This window comes from Camelina sativa, chromosome 7 (assembly GCF_030686135.1).
Source record: "Camelina sativa cultivar CO46 ecotype springtype chromosome 7, ASM3068613v1".
NCBI classification, from domain to species: domain Eukaryota; kingdom Viridiplantae; phylum Streptophyta; class Magnoliopsida; order Brassicales; family Brassicaceae; genus Camelina; species Camelina sativa.
The window spans coordinates 23,295,779-23,313,563 of NC_141886.1; the positions used below are offsets into that span (position 1 = coordinate 23,295,779).

Consider the following 17,785-nt stretch of genomic DNA (forward strand, 5'->3'; position numbering starts at 1 on the left):
TCTAATACCATAAAGAGATTTGTAGAAGTGATGTTTTATTAGATTGAGAGAATGTGTATTTATACAAGGGATAGGAGCTAGAGTATCACATTACAATGAATGCTAATATATACGACTATCTATAGTTACAACCTTAACGTACTCAATCATATCGTAAATCATATCATCAATCATTGATATGATTGATATCAAGATATCCTCAATATATAGTGTATGGCATAATTCATAAGTATAATCGTGTATTGAAAAGTGAAAACGACACGAGCCTTTCTAATTAGTTAACTATTTTGTTACTTCGGAATTTGTGGACACGACCGGATGAATGATAGTAATAGGGTTTTATAGATAAACTACACAATCACACATTCAATTATTATGATTTTAGGTAAGAAATAGTGAAAGGAAATAGTAATTTCAAAAAAATAGAAAGGAATGTAGCAATATAAAGGGGCAATGATTCGATGAGAAAAATATAGGGTCTGTGGGGGTCCGATTTTACGAAGTAGACAACTCAATCATACTATTTATGAAGTCTATATGTAGTTTGAAATACTAAAAGTCATAAGCCCCTCCACATATTTTTATTATTATTTGTCTTAATATTTTTTTATTTTGTTCTTTATACTTTCCACCCTATAAACTTCGTTGGCATTTTCTTCTCTTACACCCCAATTATCATATTCTTAGACCTCTTTTTTTCTTTTACAAAGTTATATTTTTCTATATTTCTCTTCTAAGTTACTCATATAGTTTTTTTGGGTTTAATTTCCCGGTGAGATATACATTTTTTTTATCCCAAAAAGTATATTACAAATTTACATATGGATTAAGCTAACGTAAATGGTTTACCATTAAAATGTAGCTAAAGAGGGGGTTAATTACTGATATAAAGTTAAGTAGAGGGTTGCATTGAAATAGTCATTGACAGACAAAATCTCAAGATTAAAATAAATCGTTAGCTATTATATAGCACGCAGTAGCATTTAGCATTGCCTCACTTTTGAATTAAAGGTTACTAATCAGGGAAATTACATAAGCATTGATCAAAGCCCGCTAATGCATGTCCACATCCTCCATTTAGGCATTTAAATATAAAGATATAAATAACAACAACAACTGTGTTTAACTATCTACTGTTTGTGAAAAGGAAAAAAATCGTTATAGCCCAATCAATTACTTTGACCCATTCTTGTTAGTATAATAACATGGACTTGTCATCTGTCATAACTTGATTCATACACCAAAACATCTCATTCTCTGGTAGTGAATTTTCAATATGGTGACTATTGTGACTACATCATGTACAGGTAAAATACTTTTTGCTATGTATCTAGATTTAACCAACGAATGGTCTGTTGACATGTGTATAGCTTTACAGAGCCGCTCCTGCTAAACCAACGTTTACAATTTAACATAGTGTAGAAGAGAAGACGTTGTAAAAAAACTACATAACATAACAGAGATACATTATCTAGTAACAACAGTTTATGACCGTGTTGATTTCCAACAACCAACAATCATCTGATTACGGTTCCTACAGCTGTGTCCGTGCAGTCTTGCTCGGGGAGAAAACAAACAATCTTTTACTACTTAGATCGCTAAATTTAGGATAAATCTCATAGATCATAATAATTCAATAGTCCAAAGATAAACCAAATGTAGTACAAGAGATAAGCAAGAAGAGAAATCTAACCATTAAATCCCATTTCAGCCAACAAGTTGTGTTTTCCTCAGCCTACCCATCTTCACAGCCAAATCCACAACTTTATCTTTACGGCCTTCATCCAGAAGCGTTTGTTTAAGACGGCTAAACATTTGTCCCGGTGGCCTGATACCCATATCCAACATCTCATTGAAATACTCACAAGCTTCGTCTAACTTATTCTCATGGCACATAGCTGTGATCAAACTCGAGAACATATGCATTCCCGGAAGAACACCTTTTCCTTTCATCTCATCCCAAATTTTAATCGCCATATCCAATCTCTCTTCGTTGCAGAACATCCTCACCATGATCTCATAAGTACTCACAGTCGGTTCACAACTCATCTTCTTGTAAACTTCATAGGCTTCTTTGGTCCGCTGCTTTCGAGTCAAATGATGAAGAATTATATCATAAGTTCGAGCATTTGGACCAATCCCTTTCAACCTCATCTCTTCCACGGTTTTGAATGCATCTTCCATTCGCTGTGACCAGCAATAAGCTCCAACTAGTGCATTGTAAGTAGGAGCTTCAAGGGGAAACCCTGAACTCTTTGATCTCTCGAAAAACTCAAGAGCATCATTCAACTTCCTCTCAGAGCCAAGCCCATTGATCAAACTACAAAAAATGTGAGGACTTGGCTTACAATTCCTCTGTTCCATCTCATTGAAAAACCTAACAGCTTCATCATACTTCTTTGCCTTGCAATGCGCATTGATAATGATACCGTAAGTAACAACGTCAGGTTCAAAACCTTCATCTCTCATCTCTCCATAAACCTCATTAACTCTCAAAAGATTCAACTCCTGACCCCAACCTTCAAGTAAAATAGTATACGACTTAATATCAGGCTCAAACCTTTTCTTTTTAATTTTATCGAACACCTTCTGTGCATCCCCAACGTTTCTAGACTTGCTCAAAGTATCAAGCATTCGATTGAAATCACTTGATTCCATCTTAAACCCATACTCTTCCATCTTATGAAACGCATTTATAGCTTCTTTAACCTTCCTAGCTCTAGCGTAACGTCTAGAGATTAACGCAAACGTGTCTTTACTCAGAAGCTTCCTCTGTTTCATATCGTCTACTAAAGACCAAATTAGTTTGAATTGTTTGATCTTACCTAATGATTCGATCAATGCGTTGTAGCTCGAAGTAGTGTGCTTGAAACCCTTTTGATTCTCTGCCCATTTGAATACAGACAAAGCTAATACCCCAGCGTTGCTCAGCTTCTTCAGCACTTCTTCGATCAGTCCCGACGAAAGCTTAACAGAAGCTTCGTTCAGTAAAACTTCAACGCTTGAATCAGAGAATTTGGTCAGAGTCTTGCAGATTTTATCGGCGTCTTGTGAAACATCATCAGGGGTTTCAACAGAAGAGGCGTGAATTGATCCGTAAAGCGTCAAGTTTGAAGCTTTATGAATCGATGCGAGACTCAAGCTCGGTGACGAAGAAGAAGAGTTTCTTAAGAAGTAGACACGGCGAGAGAGATTCACTCCAGCGAAGTGGAAGAAACGAGAGAAGACCATTTAGGGGAAAAAGTTTAGATTTTTACTTAAAACCCTAAAGAAATAATCGAATTTGGTCGAGTACCATCAATATAAAGATACAACAGAGGAACATAACAAAAGTTCTCTCTAAGTGGCTTTGACAAAGGAATTACAAAATCTGGGAAAAGAGAAAAAGGTCTCTCCTTTAATCTCTTCTCCTCGTATAGATACAGTAGCCACTGTGATCTTGTTGTTGCCCAAAGAATAAAGCTTACAGAGAGTGAAAACAATGTAATCTCGTGTCGTGTGTCCTATAAATGACTCCAAAAGTCCGAACCTTTTCTCTTCACTTGCATTGGTTGGATTGTGAATTCAAATCATCAAGAAAATTCGTTATTGTTTCGTCTAGCTTCTTAGCTTGAGGTCCAGCTTTAACAATGTTGACTTCATCCCATTCCGAGCAAGGATCTGTCCACCAGCTACTGTGGCTCGAGCACCAAGCGCCAGGTGTGACTCGGTAACGTCCGCGTTTTAGTATCTCTCTATCGACCATGTCGAGTACTGGATCGTCTTTCTTGAACTGCCGGGCAAAGGCCGCTCCGCTTTGAGCCATTTGATCGAAATCAGAGACGCTGAGGAAATGTGGTTCCATCTTTGGTGGACTGTCCCATATCATGTACCGTAAGTCCCCGTTGACTGTCGTGTTACTGAACTCTGGCGCGTTGCAGATCACGGTGTGGAAGTAGCATTCTTCAGAGAGGATGACGTTGTTAAAATACATGAGGAGGGTTCTTGGTAAATTGTCCCAACCGAAGATGCAGTATTCTAGGAAAGATCTGCTTAGTACAATCCAAGGAGATCCTGCAGTGATATCACAAACCAGCAAACACAATTTGGTTTAGAATGAAACTTGTATACATACAAGGAACTTAGCCCATAACTAGTATTATTATTAGCTATTTGCCTGTAAAGACTTTGAATGCATCTGGTGTTGGTCGTTTCTCGGTAGCTGTGAAAAGCTGAGTTCTTCTAGCTAAGTAAAGTGCTGGATCAACAACAATAGGCTTGATTCTCTGTGATCTACAAAAAGATTCATTATCATCATCATCATCATCCCCACCAAGGAACAGATATAATAAAAAACACTGCAAGAGACTGGCTTTACTTACTCTTTCCAAGCAAGGTCACTAGCGTGATCAATGAAATTGAGGCTTCTGTTCACCGAGGCGAACACATGAGACAAGTCTGAGAGAGGAAAAAATGTTCCATTAGAAATCCAGGTCAGATGAAGACAAAAACAGAAGCAGTGGAGCAATAAAGTTGTAAAGCAGATAAATTTTGCCATAAAGAGATCAGTATCATCAATGAAAGTGATTACATTTCCACTTTATTTCCAGAAAAGTATAAAATAGATCATGAACACTGCAATAAGCCATCAGAGACCAAACATAACAAGCTCAAAGATTGGTAAAAACAAAGATCTGGAGCGCAAATGAATCACAGACAAACCCAAGACTCCTACTCCAATTAAAGCAAATTGTCAACTTTTAGATAAAAATAGAAATATTTTATAACATACCATCTTGAGTAATGAGAGGATAATCCAAGGCACTAAGCTCAATAAACCAATTCCAAGTACGATCAAGCTTAAGAAGAATAGAAACAGCGTGAAGAGTAGCAGCAGTCTTAGAAGCACCATTATCAGACAAACGATCAACTTTCCCCAAAACATCAACATTCCCAAAGGCATTGACAGCAGGCACAGATTTCAAATCAGAGAGAAGAGCTAGCCTCTCAGCATCAGTAGCTTCAGCACCGAGATGGAGAAGGTACCGGTTCCTAGGATGATAAACCGCGAGCAATAACCTAAAGATCCGGTCATTATCACCACGACCACCGGTTATGTAATAAGCAAAAGCAGGTGGGTAATGAGGTCCGTGACGGATTGATGAAGGGAATGGTTTAGAAGTGAAAGCAGAGATTGAGTAGAGTAACAGAAGGAACACTGAGAGGAACACTACAGAGAAGAGAGTGAAAAGCCATTTCTTTTCAGCCCCCATTGTTGTTTTGTTTGCTTTTTTTTTAAAACTTCCCTTCTTCCTCCTTAATCACACCTTCAAATCCGGCTCCGATTGAGCATATACGCGGATTCACAGATCAAATCTGTGAGAGTTTATAGCTCATATATGGATCTTTTATAATAAGGAAGATGAGATCTCGGGAAGAGTGAGATCGAACATAGATTGAGACTGGGATCAGACTTAACGAGATCTCAAGAATCAGAGAGGGAAGAGAGAGAGTGAGAATAAAAGTTTAGGGTTTGAGAGACGTAACAAAAAAAAAAAGATTTGGACTTCGGAGGTATCTGAAGAAGACAACGATTCTTTCTCAGGTACAAATTTCGATCTTCCGACTTAACCCAACAAGTCGGTTGGGAAATAAACTCCATTGTTAACAGTAATTGCCATCTCTCTTACACCACTCGAACGTTTAGCGCGTCTCTTCCACGCTCCTAGATGAAGATGTAAGCGTGATCTTCACGTGGTTGCTAAAGAGAGTGAGAATAAAGGTTAAGAGAGGTGTGTTAGAGTGGTTAACCAGTCGAGGTTAGAGATTTACTTTACTAATTAATTTTAATTAAAGACTAGACAGTGTTGGACAAGGACAACTTTAATACTACTACACAAGATTCTGCCTGAAATAGTAACTGGACCATATCTATGATTTATATTTTGCTACTTCATAATTTTTTTACCCTTTTATCTTTCAAAACAAAATTATTCAGACAGCAAGTCTTAAATATGGAAATATTGTTTGATACCAAAGTTGTTGGAGCTGTTGTTGTTTTTTTTTTTGTTACACAGAGTTGACTTCATCTTCATCGTCACTACCTCCACTTCCACGGCTACTGCTTCCGCTGCTACTCTGGCCGCCACTGCCGCTTCCGCTGCTTACACTTTTGCTACGACCATCGCTGTCACTTCCGCTGCTGCTTCCACTGCTACTGCTTGAGCTTGAGGTTTGACCCTTTTGTTCCTGGTTCACTTGTGCTCTAAGTGCTTCTGCTGCGTTAAGACCCTTTTCTCCTTCGCCGCCACTATCATCATCTACGTCTGCAATCTCTTCTTCCGTGATGCTAAGCTGCTTGTTTAAGTTTTCCACATATTCTCCACCGTCAGCATTCTCTTTCTCTGCATTGTCGTTCTCTGGAGTGAATGAGCCGAATATTTCTACAAAATCAATCTCGCGATGCTCATCTCCATCATCGTTCTTGTCCTCCACTGGAGAGATAGCGGATACGTTTCCAGCTACGGCAGGTTCAACTGCAACCACTTTTTGTGTTAGATATTAAAGCTGCTACAATAGTTCTTACTTTTTTATATGTAAACTTGAATCAAAAGTCTAAAGTCTAATATTCCTGCCTAGACTCCATTGATTAAGCAGTCATAGCGGTAATGAGAAACGCACAATCAGGAATGACAGAAAGATCCGACTAATAAAAGTTACTTTGTAAGGCACTTCAGTTTCTAACTAGCAACCTAACTCAACCAACCAGATGTATATGCCAAACTGAGGCTGGTTGAGATAGAGACTAAGTTTGTCTTCTTTTAAGGCTAAGTTTTGTTCAATTTATGAAGTGTATTCTAGATTCCTACGATCCGGTTAAAGAAGAAACTCGAAATGCTAAATCATATGAGAATATTGCTGCAATAAACTGCTAACCTGAGTTCTCTGACTTGCCAATTTCGATTCTTTCCACCTCAACCTGCAGAGGTTACAGAAAATAAAAATTAAAACCAGTAGTAGCAACATTTTATACCAAGCATTCAATAAATCCATAACTTGAACACAATCAAATAGGATCAAAGACAAGTAAACTCACAGCTACATCTGGACGCAAACTTCTATTCACTTGCGGAGATCTAGCAGCACGACCAACAGGAGATAACCGATGCTCGACAGACGCAGCAGCCTGAGAAGCCGCAGCAGATTCACCAGGTGTCCTAACATGACGCAGCTGCTTCACAGCCCGATGCATTCTCTCCAAACGAAACTTCTCCCCATCAAAAAACAAAACCGCATCGTTTTCTTTGTAATCCTCACTGCTACCTTCAAACGTCACCTTGGGTCTACCAGGTTGGTTATTCTGAAACGCAACTGAAACTCTGTTATCCTTCTTCTTGTGCAAAGTCCCTGACCTGTTCTTGTCAATTGAAGCAGGCTTGAATTCATCTGCAATTACAAAAATAAAAGATCAAATCTTTCCTACAGAAATATCATTCAGATAACTAAATTGAACATCTTAATCGCAAAATTGGGGAAACTCACATCGCAAAGTGCAGAACTTATGAGATGAATCATCTTTGGCAGAGGAACCCAAGACAAGATCATACCATTGATCTGTCTTCGGAGCGGTACTAGGCTCATCACTGGAGTGATTCGACATCTTTCGGAGGACTGAATCGATCAACGATTTTTTATCAAGGCGAATCCATCATCATCAAGAAGACGAAGATCGAAAAAGCAACTCGATCGCGAAATCCGAAACAGCGGAGGACCCAGTCAGAAGTATCGTCTCGCTTCTGCTGCTGTTCACGTTGGGTTTTTGCTGATTTTAGGGCAAGAGAAGTTTCGAATCCGGGGATCAGAAAATTTTGGATCCGATACCCGCCGGTATATGCTTTTTATTCTTCTTAACCAGTTATATACGAACGCGTGTCAGTATCTCTGCTATTGGGTTCCACGTGGACCTGTCTGGTTTGTGGCAGCTATTTTATTCCCCACGTGAGTACTCAAGCCAAGCGTTCCCTTTTCTTCCGTGTTTTAATAAGTACCGCGGTACGATCATACAGTCCGGATTTAAACATTCAAACCGGAGATAACCGATTATCAAACAGCAATGGAGGATAATGGCTCAAGTATTGGGCTTCGTTTTTTTTTTTTGTCTTGTGTTGTCGCTAGCCCAGTGACTCATCTTCGACACAGAGGTTTTATCTTCTTCTCTCTTCTTCCGATGTGATAAAGAAAATAAAATATCCAAATCAAGAAGACAAGAAGAAACTTCAAGAAACAACATTATTGCAATCATATGGTGCATCTATCTGTTCTAGCAATCTTGTCGTCTTCCTCAGTGACATGTTCCATGTGAAGAAGCTCCAGATGTACTTATGTCGTATGATTTAACCCTTCCTAAACATCTTCTTGAATCTTGATTGTGGTCTATTCAAATTTGTTCTTGATTCAAAATCGTCACTACTGTATCTCAACATTTTCTTGGGTTTTAGTTTAATCCCAAGTTTGGTCATCTTCTTCTGTTTTTTTTTTCAATCGTTGACTTCAGAGTGAGATCAAGATGACAGGTTTCTCCAGTGAATTATCATCTGGGGGAAATGTTGATACTAGGGCTATGGATATTCTCAGTGGTATTGTGCCTTTGATGAAGCTTATCTGTTTAACCGTAATAGGTCTGCTTCTTGCGCATCCCAAGACTCAATTAGTCCCTAGAGCCACGTTTAGGCTATTGAGCAAGCTTGTGTTTGCTTTGTTCTTGCCTTGTTTGATCTTTACTGAGCTTGGTGAAAGCATTACCTTAGATAACATTGTTCGTTGGTGGTTTATACCGGTCAATGTGTTACTCAGTGCGGTCATAGGGTCTTTCATAGGATACTTGGTTGTCCTTATATGTCGGCCTCCTCCAGAGTTTACTAGGTTTACTATAGTTATGACTGCTTTTGGAAATACTGGGAATCTTTTGTTGGCTATTGTTAGCTCGGTGTGTCACACAAAGAGCAACCCTTTTGGACCGAGTTGCCACTCGAGAGGGGTTTCATATGTATCGTTTGCGCAATGGGTTGCTGTGATACTTGTGTATACTGTTGTGTATCACATGATGGAACCGCCTTTGGAGTATTATGAGGTTGTTGATGAAGAAGGGGTTGAAATAGAGGAGATCAATGTCGAGAATCATGATGTTAGTAGGCCTCTTCTAGTGGAAGCTGAATGGCCAGGGATTGAGGAAAACGAGACAGAACACTGTAAGACCCCTTTCATTGCCAGGGTGTTCAACAGCATATCTAGTGTCTCCCAGGCTTCTTTGCCTGAAATTCATCTCGGGGGAGAAACGGGTGGCGAGAGTCCCAGCCCGAGGTCTCTTCAGTGTTTGGCTGAGCCGAGAGTAATGAGGAGAATAAGAGTCGTGGCTGAACAGACTCCAGTCAAACACATACTCCAACCTCCAACAATCGCATCCCTATTAGCGATCATCATCGGATCAGTGCCTCAGCTGAAGAGTGTTGTCTTTGGTTACGATGCTCCACTTTCTTTCATCACAGATAGTTTGAATATAATGGCGAGCGCGATGGTTCCATCTGTGATGCTTGTCCTTGGTGGTATGCTCTCTGAAGGACCGAAAGAATCAACTCTTGGGTTACGTACTACGATAGGGATAACTGTTGCAAGACTCCTGGTGCTTCCTATAGTGGGAATAGGGGTTGTAATGTCAGCTGATAAACTCGGTCTCATATCCTCAGCAGATCCGATGTTCAAGTTTGTGCTTCTTTTGCAGTATTCGACTCCGAGTGCCATTTTACTTGGAGCCATCGCGAGTCTAAGGGGTTACGCGGTGAGAGAGGCCTCGGCGCTTCTATTTTGGCAGCACATCTTTGCTCTGTTGTCTCTTACGTTCTATATTGTCATCTTCTTCAAACTCACCGTTGATAACACTATCCAAGGTATGCCATAACCAAAGTAGAAAAAAACAGAATAATTCAACCCTGTTTGTAAGAATGTAATGTTATCAAATACATTGTGTGTTGGTGAATAATAAACTCGTTTTGATGATTGTCTGATAAATTCAATGTTTAAGAAGTTTTTTGGTACCAAAAATGGCATGAACCGTGCACTTGTGTGATCATAATTCCTGGCGTAAATCATCATCTATAAATTAGAGCATCATCGTATTCACATGGTTTTAGTCTATTAGATGAGATATGCATACACGGAACAGTGACATTTGTTAATAGTATACTATAAATGTAAGAACGAAAGAAATCAAAAGATACGGACCGTCATCATATCTAATGGTGGGGAAAGGCTGCTGTCGAGAGAGATGCTCATGGTGGGATTGGAATATGCGTGCACCTTAAAGGAAAACGTGTTATTTTCTTGGAATGTGAATCTCATAGTACTAGTACTCCCTCAGTATTCTCAGTATTAGAAATGATGATTTTCTAAGAATTTTACAAAGATTAAGAAAATAATCAATGTTTAGTCATAAATATATTTTTATTTATAATAATATATATTTTTTAATTATTAACCAATAGTAATTTATCAAAAATTTAAATTATCAATTAATGAATCTTGAAATCTACAATTTCATATCATTAATTAATAAAAACATACCGAAAATTAATCTTTGTGATACAAGATTTATTTCTAAAACATCATCTATTCTAATACAGAAGGAGTATTATTTTAACAAGATCCGATTAAAATATGTGATTTCAAGATAATTACCTTAACCATAGCTAATTAACATGTGTAAAATCAAATTCAAATACTTAAGATTAGGCTTGGGCATAAAATCCGAATCCGAAAATCCAAACCGAATCCAAACCAAAAAAATCGGATAAAAACCGAACCGATATTGAGGAAATAACCGATCGGTTTTTGTTTTCATTATTTTTGGATATCGGATTAAATCCGATCCGAACCGATATCCAATAGATATTCGAATATAACCGAAAATATAAGAAACAACTTTATAAAGATAGATGTATACGTAAATATATACGATATATATGTATCGTTGATATAGATATACACACCTAACTATATACAATATACACAAATCGTAGATATACTCCTATATCTACGTCATTGTTTACTTTGGTTTTTATTTTTTATTATTGACACGGTCTTATGTTTCATTTTGGATGTTCAGTACGTCGCACTTTTATGTATTGGTATAATTTTATGTTAGTTTGAACTTTAAACTTTTTATTAATTTCATTTCTATTTTTTTCAAATACTTGGTTAGTATGGTTTTTTGGATACAATCAGATTAAAAGATATCCGAATAAAACCTTATCCAATAAATTTGGTTTAATTTTGGTTATCGACAATATATCCGAACCGATCCGAAATTTGAATTATCCAAACCGAAACCGATCCGAATTTTTTAAATATCCGAATGGATATTAAAGCCGATATCCAAAAAATCCAAAATCCGAAATATCCGAACCGAATCTGATCCGATATCCGAACGCCCAGGCCTACTTAAGATATCTTTTTACACATGTTAATTAGCTATAAATTTAGACTAACCTATTTAAAATGGTCTTACTACTTGTCTAATAAGTAATAAGAACCGTCAAATACGAATACGATTCTTCTTTTTAAGAGTCTTTATAAGAGTCTCACAGATTTGTGCATTCGAATCACACAAACCAAGTAGTGTACAAAATGGGTTCTGCGTTCGATCCCAATGTCACGACCACCGAGGAACCCGCCATCGTCGACTCGCCGCCGCTCTCAAACCTCACGCAAGAAGAACTCAAGAGAATCGCCGGATACAAGGCCGTCGAATTCGTCGAATCTGGAATGGTCATCGGTCTCGGGACTGGCTCGACCGCTAAATACGCCGTGGCTCGTATCAGCGAGCTTCTCCGGGAAGGAAAACTAAAGGATATAATCGGAATCCCTACTTCAACCACAACTCACCAGCAGGCGGTGTCGCTGGGGATTCCGTTATCCGATCTAGATTCGCACCCAGTCGTAGATCTATCAATCGACGGCGCCGACGAAGTCGATCCTGCTCTGAATCTGGTGAAAGGACGCGGCGGATCGCTTTTGAGGGAGAAGATGATTGAAGGAGCGTCTAAAAAGTTCGTTGTGATTGTCGACGAATCGAAGCTTGTCAAGTACATCGGAGGAAGCGGACTCGCCGTACCGGTGGAGGTTGTTCCGTTCTGCTGCGATTTCACAAGGGGGAAACTCGAGGAGCTTTTTAAGGAAGCGGGATGTAAAGCGAAGCTTAGGATGAAGAAGAGCGGATCTAACGGCGGCGGAGATGCGGCGCCGGCTGTGACGGATAATGGGAATTACGTCGTGGATTTGTATTTGGAGAGAGATATCGGAGATTTAGAGGCGGCGAGTAAGGAGATACTGAGGTTTCCCGGAGTAGTGGAGCACGGGATGTTTCTGGGGATGGCGACTACGTTGATCGTCGCCGGAAAATTCGGTGTTACCGTCAAGGATAGGTTTGGGTAAAAGGGTCATTTTCGAAAATTAGGGTTTATGGTTTGATTTTGGTTTTTTGATTCTCTCTTTGGTTCTGTAAACGGTAAACCCTTTTCTCTCCTATTGGCTTAGAACTTTGACTCATTTTTTTTTTTGTAGAACTTTGACCTTTTGTGTACTGTTTAGTGTTTACTACAAACGTTGCCCCGGACGGCCGGACCTTATAATATTTACAAAATTACCTCGGAACTTTTTTCATTCTACAAAAAGAGCTAGAAGCTGTTACGATTTTATAAAAAATGTCCCGGAACTTCTTCTGTATACAAAATGACCAATAAAAGCTCTATAGATTAACAAGATAATTTGTTAGAAATATTTTTTTTATATATTTTTTTTTGGGAAAAATGTCATTTAAATTATAAATTTTTAAATTTTGACCATTTAAACCATGAATTTTGTTGTAGGCCATTTAAAACATCAACTTTTGTTGATTAGCTTTTTTAAACATGAAGTTTTGTTGACCAAGCCAGAAAAGACATGACGTGAAATTCAATAGTTGACCAGTTAACAAACGTTACTATGCCGTTAACCACTCTGTTGCTAACAAAACGACGTCGTTTTGATGGAAGTTTTAGTTCGAAAAAATGTCATTTAAACCATGAACTTTTAAATAAAGGTCATTTAAACCATGAACTTATAAATGTGTATCATTTAAAGCATGATCTTTCAAATTTCTGTCATATAAACCGTGAACTTGCCCTCGGCGTTCGGTGAAAACTAGACAACCTGAAAATTTTGGTTATCGAAGCAAACCAAAAAAAGAAAGCCTAACCGTTCGGCGCAATTGATTTGGATAATCGGATTTTGGTTCAGTTCGGTAATCGGACCGATTGGTTTATTAGAAACCGCAGAAGTATATAAACCTAATCGGTTAAACCATTTAACCCTAGTTTAGTTTCTCTCTTCTTTCTTCGACTCTGCCTCAGGATGCGATTCTGAAAAAGAGAAAGAAGAACATCAATTCATCCTTCTTTTTCGATCTTTGTCATGTATTTTGTGTCTTTTTGTATTTGTATTGAGTCTTTTTCATTTATTAGGACACTACACTAAAGTTTGAAGGATTGACTAGAGTTTGAAGTATTGATCACATTTTTCATATATTATGGTTTAAATGACATAAATTTGAAAGTTCATGGTTTAAATGACATACATTTACAAGTCCATGGTTTAAATGACATTTTCCGAATTAAAACTTCCATTAAAACGATGTCGTTTTGTCAGTAACGGAGTGATTAACGGCATAATAACATCTGTTAATAAGTCAATTATCGGATTTCACATCATGTCTTTTTTTGTTTGGTCAACGAAACTTCATGTTTAAAAAAGCTAGTTAACAAAAGTTGATATTTTAAATGGCCTACAACAAAGTTCATGGTTTAAATGGCCAAAATTTGAAAGTCCATGGTTTAAATAACATTTTTCCCATTCTTTTTTAGATTTTCTTTTAACATTTTTAATTTTGCTCTCTTTTACACAATTACAATATGTTAAATTAATTTATTTTTTTTTTCGGTTTGGGTTCTCTGTTTTACATTTAGGATATAGTGTTTAGGTGATAGGGTTAATATTTGAGGTTTAGGATTTAGAATTTAGTTATTTATATATTAAGAAGAGTTTTTTTTTGAAAATAGACACCATAAAAGGGTATTTTTGAAAAGTGACATGGAAAAAGATGTATTTTTGAAGATCTTCCAATAAATCAAGTTCAGTACCACAAAATTTTAAATTATAATAAAATATTAATTTATGAAGAGATTTTTAAATTTTCATTATTTTAAACATTTTTATTAAAATAAAATACTATTATATTCATATTTTTATAGAATTTCCTTAATATATAATTTCAGCTATCATAATTTATATGTTAATAGTTACTAGATTATCAAGGTGAAAATGATAAATGTTTAGAAGTTTACAGTTTAAAATAAATTGTTGTTACTATCTTTCATGATGAAATCCAAAAAGATATTGCAATATTTTTAGAAACAACTATCGTGTCTAAGACGTTACATAATGTTTGAATGCAATGTGAGAAAACAACACAAAAAGTATTTGATGCAATGACAAAGATTATAGATGAGCTCCAATAAGAATACAATTTCAAGAATACGCAAACATTAATAGAATCATATTTTACTAAAAGAAAATTATACTATTATTATTAATTTAAGATATTTATGAGAGCATATTTTTATATAAAATTTCAAAAAAAGTATATCTTATTATTTTATCAAATTTTGTCGTTTTTTATACCATTATAACTCGAGACCGAAAAAAATATTAATTTATAGCAAGTATTAATTTTTAGAGGTTATAATGTATAATTATTTTCTAGAACTCCCCTACATTTGATGTATTTGTATAATGTCCCGAAAGTTTTAATATTTACCGACTCTGGCCCAAAATGTTGAGTTTGTGTCAATTTGTAAAAGTATCCACATCTTAAGTTCCAGTTCTCCCAACTAATATAATATTGTTATCGAGTCATTCTAATCGCAAAATAGTCAAGACAATTTCTTGGTAAAATCCGGGTTATAAATCATATTATTTGGAAAAAGAAAAATGCTTCCCTTTATTGGGCTTAGGAACTTCTGGGTGTACTAGAGTCTTTTATCCTATAAGCCAAAATATCTAGTTGGACAAACACGTTTACTTTACTCGTTTTCCACCTGATTAATTTCTTTTCTGTCCATTTTGGAATCTCAATCCTCTCCCAAACTGTTTCCTCAAGAACACAAAATATCTTCAGTTTCTGGATTATGATCGAGCTTCTTGCTTTCAAGTAGTTCTGATTGTCGTTCTCTTATAATGTCTTTTTCGATGGAGACACTGATCAAAGCTATGTCTGTAACGCCCCCAAACCGTACTATGACCACCAAGGCCATTGCACAGCCCCGGGACGCTACTTTGGAAATGTTCGCCAATGGTCCAGCCGGGTGCAAGAACAAATCAGGCCCTTCGGCCGGTCCTTTGGTGAGGTTCCCGACCACACGACACGTCCTTAAGGCTTTCCAACCTTACAGACACGCCGTGCGTTGAGCCGGCTCGGACAAAGTCTATATCAGTACAACTCGTTCGATTAGAGAAAATCCGATTCATTGATACTTAAAAGAGTTTACTACAAACGGTACACAAAAGGTTCACAAGGCCTAACGCCAAAGTTTGGGTCGCAATACAACATACTTGAATTTTTACAGTAGACACAAAATAAAAACTATTCCGGAGTCCTATCGTTCACCACGCCCTCTAGTTCCCTCTAGGGTTACCTGCAACACAAATATTTATCGTAAGTAATCTAAGATTACTTAGTGAGCTCAGGGTTCCTGTAAAGAATTAAACCATAATCCCAATCCCCATCAACAACAACAACAACATGCAAGCATAAACAACAACATGCGAACATATACAATCGCCATGCAAGCAACAATAACTAGCATGCAAGCGAGTTAAACATTTGATAAGCAAGCGCACAATACACAACAGTCAGAGATAACATGCGGAAGCTAACAAGCCAAGCAAGATTGTTCTACAAGCAATCGCAACTACAAACAACAACAAACAACAACATGCAACGATTTAACTTGAACTAAAACAAACGTTTTAAAAAGTTTTATTCTATTGGGCCCGACATGCATCCTTTTCCCTTAACCCCTCATGAATCTCCGAATCACAACCACTAAGGCATGCGATCGGATAACACTCAAAGCCACACCGTCGTGTAGTCAGCCTCGGCCAGGGTAGCGAGCCCAGTAACCCCCGAGCTCTTCGTAACCAACCCTACACACACACGAACATGGGTTGCATGTCGCGGCTGTATGTGGTACGGAATGGGAAGGATAGCAATACCAAATCTTACAACGTTTAGCCGGAATTTCTCGCGGACTAAAACGCCTTAAGACTTCACCGAACTTGATACTTGAGTTTATATGGTTTTTAAGCTCATAATTTTACAAGTATCTTAACTAGTTATCACCCTTGTCACTAGAACATTTCGATCTAGTAACCGGTGTAACCTCACCGTGCATGCATTTAAACAAGAAAAATACCAAAGAAATTTCAAGTAAATGCAACTAAATGCTTCATGCAAACCGTGCACTAGATGGATGTCTTTAATTCCCCATCTAAGCTGGCAAAGTATGTGCTTGAACTCACAGTAAACCGTCGATGATCAGTCTCCCTCGACGCTGCTTCTCTCGTGGCACACTCGGATCTTCTTCTTCGGTTAGAATCGATTTCCTTGTCGATTTAACCTAGGCCGATTGTCGATAGTCTTAGCTTGCTCCTTCTCTTCTTCTTTCGGCGGCAACTCCCTTCTTCTCTCTCGCTCACTTTCTCTCTCAAATTTTCTCTCCTTACCCCCTTGATGACTTGTGCGAAAATGAGAGAGATGAGAGCTTATTTATAGAGGACTTAGGCGGTGGAGGCAGCCAATGCATGTGGAGCGCTCTCTCTTCCTTAGTCGCTATTAGAGCATGCTTAAACACATGGAGAGAAATCGAGCTAACACCTTGAATCCACTAAACCTTCTTGATTTCTTTAATCCTCCCACTAAACTCCACTAATCCACCTTGAATTATTTAATTCTTCCACTAACTCCCTTTATATTAAATTAATCCTCCACTTTGAATAAAATATTCAACTCCATTAGTGGCTCCTTCCCACCTTTAATTCGCGTCCGCGTACGTCCTTGGTCATTCGGCGTTCGGCTGGTACGTTCTGACGCGCACGTACGTCCGGTACGGTACATGGTACATGGTACCATTGGCCATCTCTTGATTCGTCCAGAATTCCTCGGACATTACTTTTGTAATTCTTCTACTCTCCTCCCTTGCCTTCCATTTGTGTCTCTTGCACGTCCTTGGACCAGGGGTTTTTATTTTAAATTTTACCCCTTGGTGAGGGTCATTACATTCTCCCCCCCCCCCCCTTAATAGAATTCGTCCTGAATTCCATAAGGTTCCGATGGTCCTGCCTCATCTTCTTCGACGAACAGCTGAGGATACTTGGCGCGAATTCTATCTTCATCTTCCCAAGTGGTGACCTTACGATTCTGCGTTCCCCAAAATACTTGGATTTGAGGGATGTTTCTGTTTTTCAACTTCCGGGTTCTCCTTTGCCCTATTCCAAATGGTCCTTTGGGGTATGTGAGATTTGGCTCCAATTCTTTGATAGGCTCAACCACAATCATGCTAGGATCTGGTACATGCTTCCGTAGTTGTGAAACGTGGAAGACTTTATGCAATCGCATTACCTCGGGCATAGATAGCCGGTAGGCTACTTCTCCAACTCT

General features: G+C 38.0%; 5 protein-coding genes across 5 annotated transcripts; 2 read left to right on the forward strand and 3 right to left on the reverse strand.

Moving 5' to 3' along the window:
* Window positions 1-1,433: 1,433 nt before the first annotated feature.
* On the reverse strand, window positions 1,434-3,231 carry LOC104701762 (pentatricopeptide repeat-containing protein At1g71060, mitochondrial). Its single transcript, XM_010417500.3, has one exon. The coding sequence runs from the start codon at window positions 3,229-3,231 to the stop codon at window positions 1,708-1,710; it is 1,524 nt and encodes a 507-aa protein (XP_010415802.1). The 3' UTR covers window positions 1,434-1,707.
* On the reverse strand, window positions 3,231-5,809 carry LOC104701763 (beta-glucuronosyltransferase GlcAT14A). Its single transcript, XM_010417501.3, has 4 exons — window positions 4,772-5,809; window positions 4,362-4,437; window positions 4,157-4,272; window positions 3,231-4,053 (listed from the first exon to the last, which is right to left on the reverse strand). Exons 1-4 carry the CDS (start codon window positions 5,250-5,252, stop codon window positions 3,539-3,541), a joined length of 1,188 nt encoding a protein of 395 aa, XP_010415803.2. The 5' UTR covers window positions 5,253-5,809; the 3' UTR covers window positions 3,231-3,538.
* On the reverse strand, window positions 5,807-7,780 carry LOC104701764 (uncharacterized). The gene is made up of 4 exons (XM_010417502.3): window positions 7,522-7,780; window positions 7,076-7,425; window positions 6,916-6,958; window positions 5,807-6,515 (listed from the first exon to the last, which is right to left on the reverse strand). The coding sequence occupies exons 1-4, from the start codon at window positions 7,637-7,639 to the stop codon at window positions 6,049-6,051; spliced, it is 978 nt and encodes a 325-aa protein (XP_010415804.1). The 5' UTR covers window positions 7,640-7,780; the 3' UTR covers window positions 5,807-6,048.
* A 765-nt stretch (window positions 7,781-8,545) lies between these two features.
* LOC104701765 (protein PIN-LIKES 2) lies at window positions 8,546-10,077 on the forward strand. Its single transcript, XM_010417503.3, has one exon. It carries the CDS (start codon window positions 8,546-8,548, stop codon window positions 9,932-9,934), a length of 1,389 nt encoding a protein of 462 aa, XP_010415805.2. The 3' UTR covers window positions 9,935-10,077.
* Window positions 10,078-11,506: 1,429 nt separating this feature from the next.
* LOC104701766 (putative ribose-5-phosphate isomerase 1) lies at window positions 11,507-12,684 on the forward strand. The gene has a single exon (XM_010417504.3). The coding sequence runs from the start codon at window positions 11,659-11,661 to the stop codon at window positions 12,463-12,465; it is 807 nt and encodes a 268-aa protein (XP_010415806.1). The 5' UTR covers window positions 11,507-11,658; the 3' UTR covers window positions 12,466-12,684.
* Window positions 12,685-17,785: the final 5,101 nt, after the last annotated feature.

What these genes read in the sequence shown, in the direction of transcription:
- LOC104701764 (XM_010417502.3), bottom strand. Translation starts at nt 7,639, where the DNA reads ATGTCGAATCACTCCAGTGATGAGCCTAGTACCGCTCCGAAGACAGAT. An exon ending in TAAGTTCTGCACTTTGCGAT is followed by an intron (nt 7,426 to 7,521) that starts GTGAGTTTCCCC and finishes TTGTAATTGCAG; the next exon opens with ATGAATTCAAGCCTGCTTCA. An exon ending in GTTTGCGTCCAGATGTAGCT is followed by an intron (nt 6,959 to 7,075) that starts GTGAGTTTACTT and finishes TAACCTCTGCAG; the next exon opens with GTTGAGGTGGAAAGAATCGA.
- LOC104701763 (XM_010417501.3), bottom strand. Translation starts at nt 5,252, where the DNA reads ATGGGGGCTGAAAAGAAATGGCTTTTCACTCTCTTCTCTGTAGTGTTC. An exon ending in TCCTCTCATTACTCAAGATG is followed by an intron (nt 4,438 to 4,771) that starts GTATGTTATAAA and finishes TTCCTCTCTCAG; the next exon opens with ACTTGTCTCATGTGTTCGCC. An exon ending in TGCATTCAAAGTCTTTACAG is followed by an intron (nt 4,054 to 4,156) that starts GCAAATAGCTAA and finishes ATATCACTGCAG; the next exon opens with GATCTCCTTGGATTGTACTA.
- LOC104701765 (XM_010417503.3), top strand. Translation starts at nt 8,546, where the DNA reads ATGACAGGTTTCTCCAGTGAATTATCATCTGGGGGAAATGTTGATACT.
- LOC104701766 (XM_010417504.3), top strand. Translation starts at nt 11,659, where the DNA reads ATGGGTTCTGCGTTCGATCCCAATGTCACGACCACCGAGGAACCCGCC.
- LOC104701762 (XM_010417500.3), bottom strand. Translation starts at nt 3,231, where the DNA reads ATGGTCTTCTCTCGTTTCTTCCACTTCGCTGGAGTGAATCTCTCTCGC.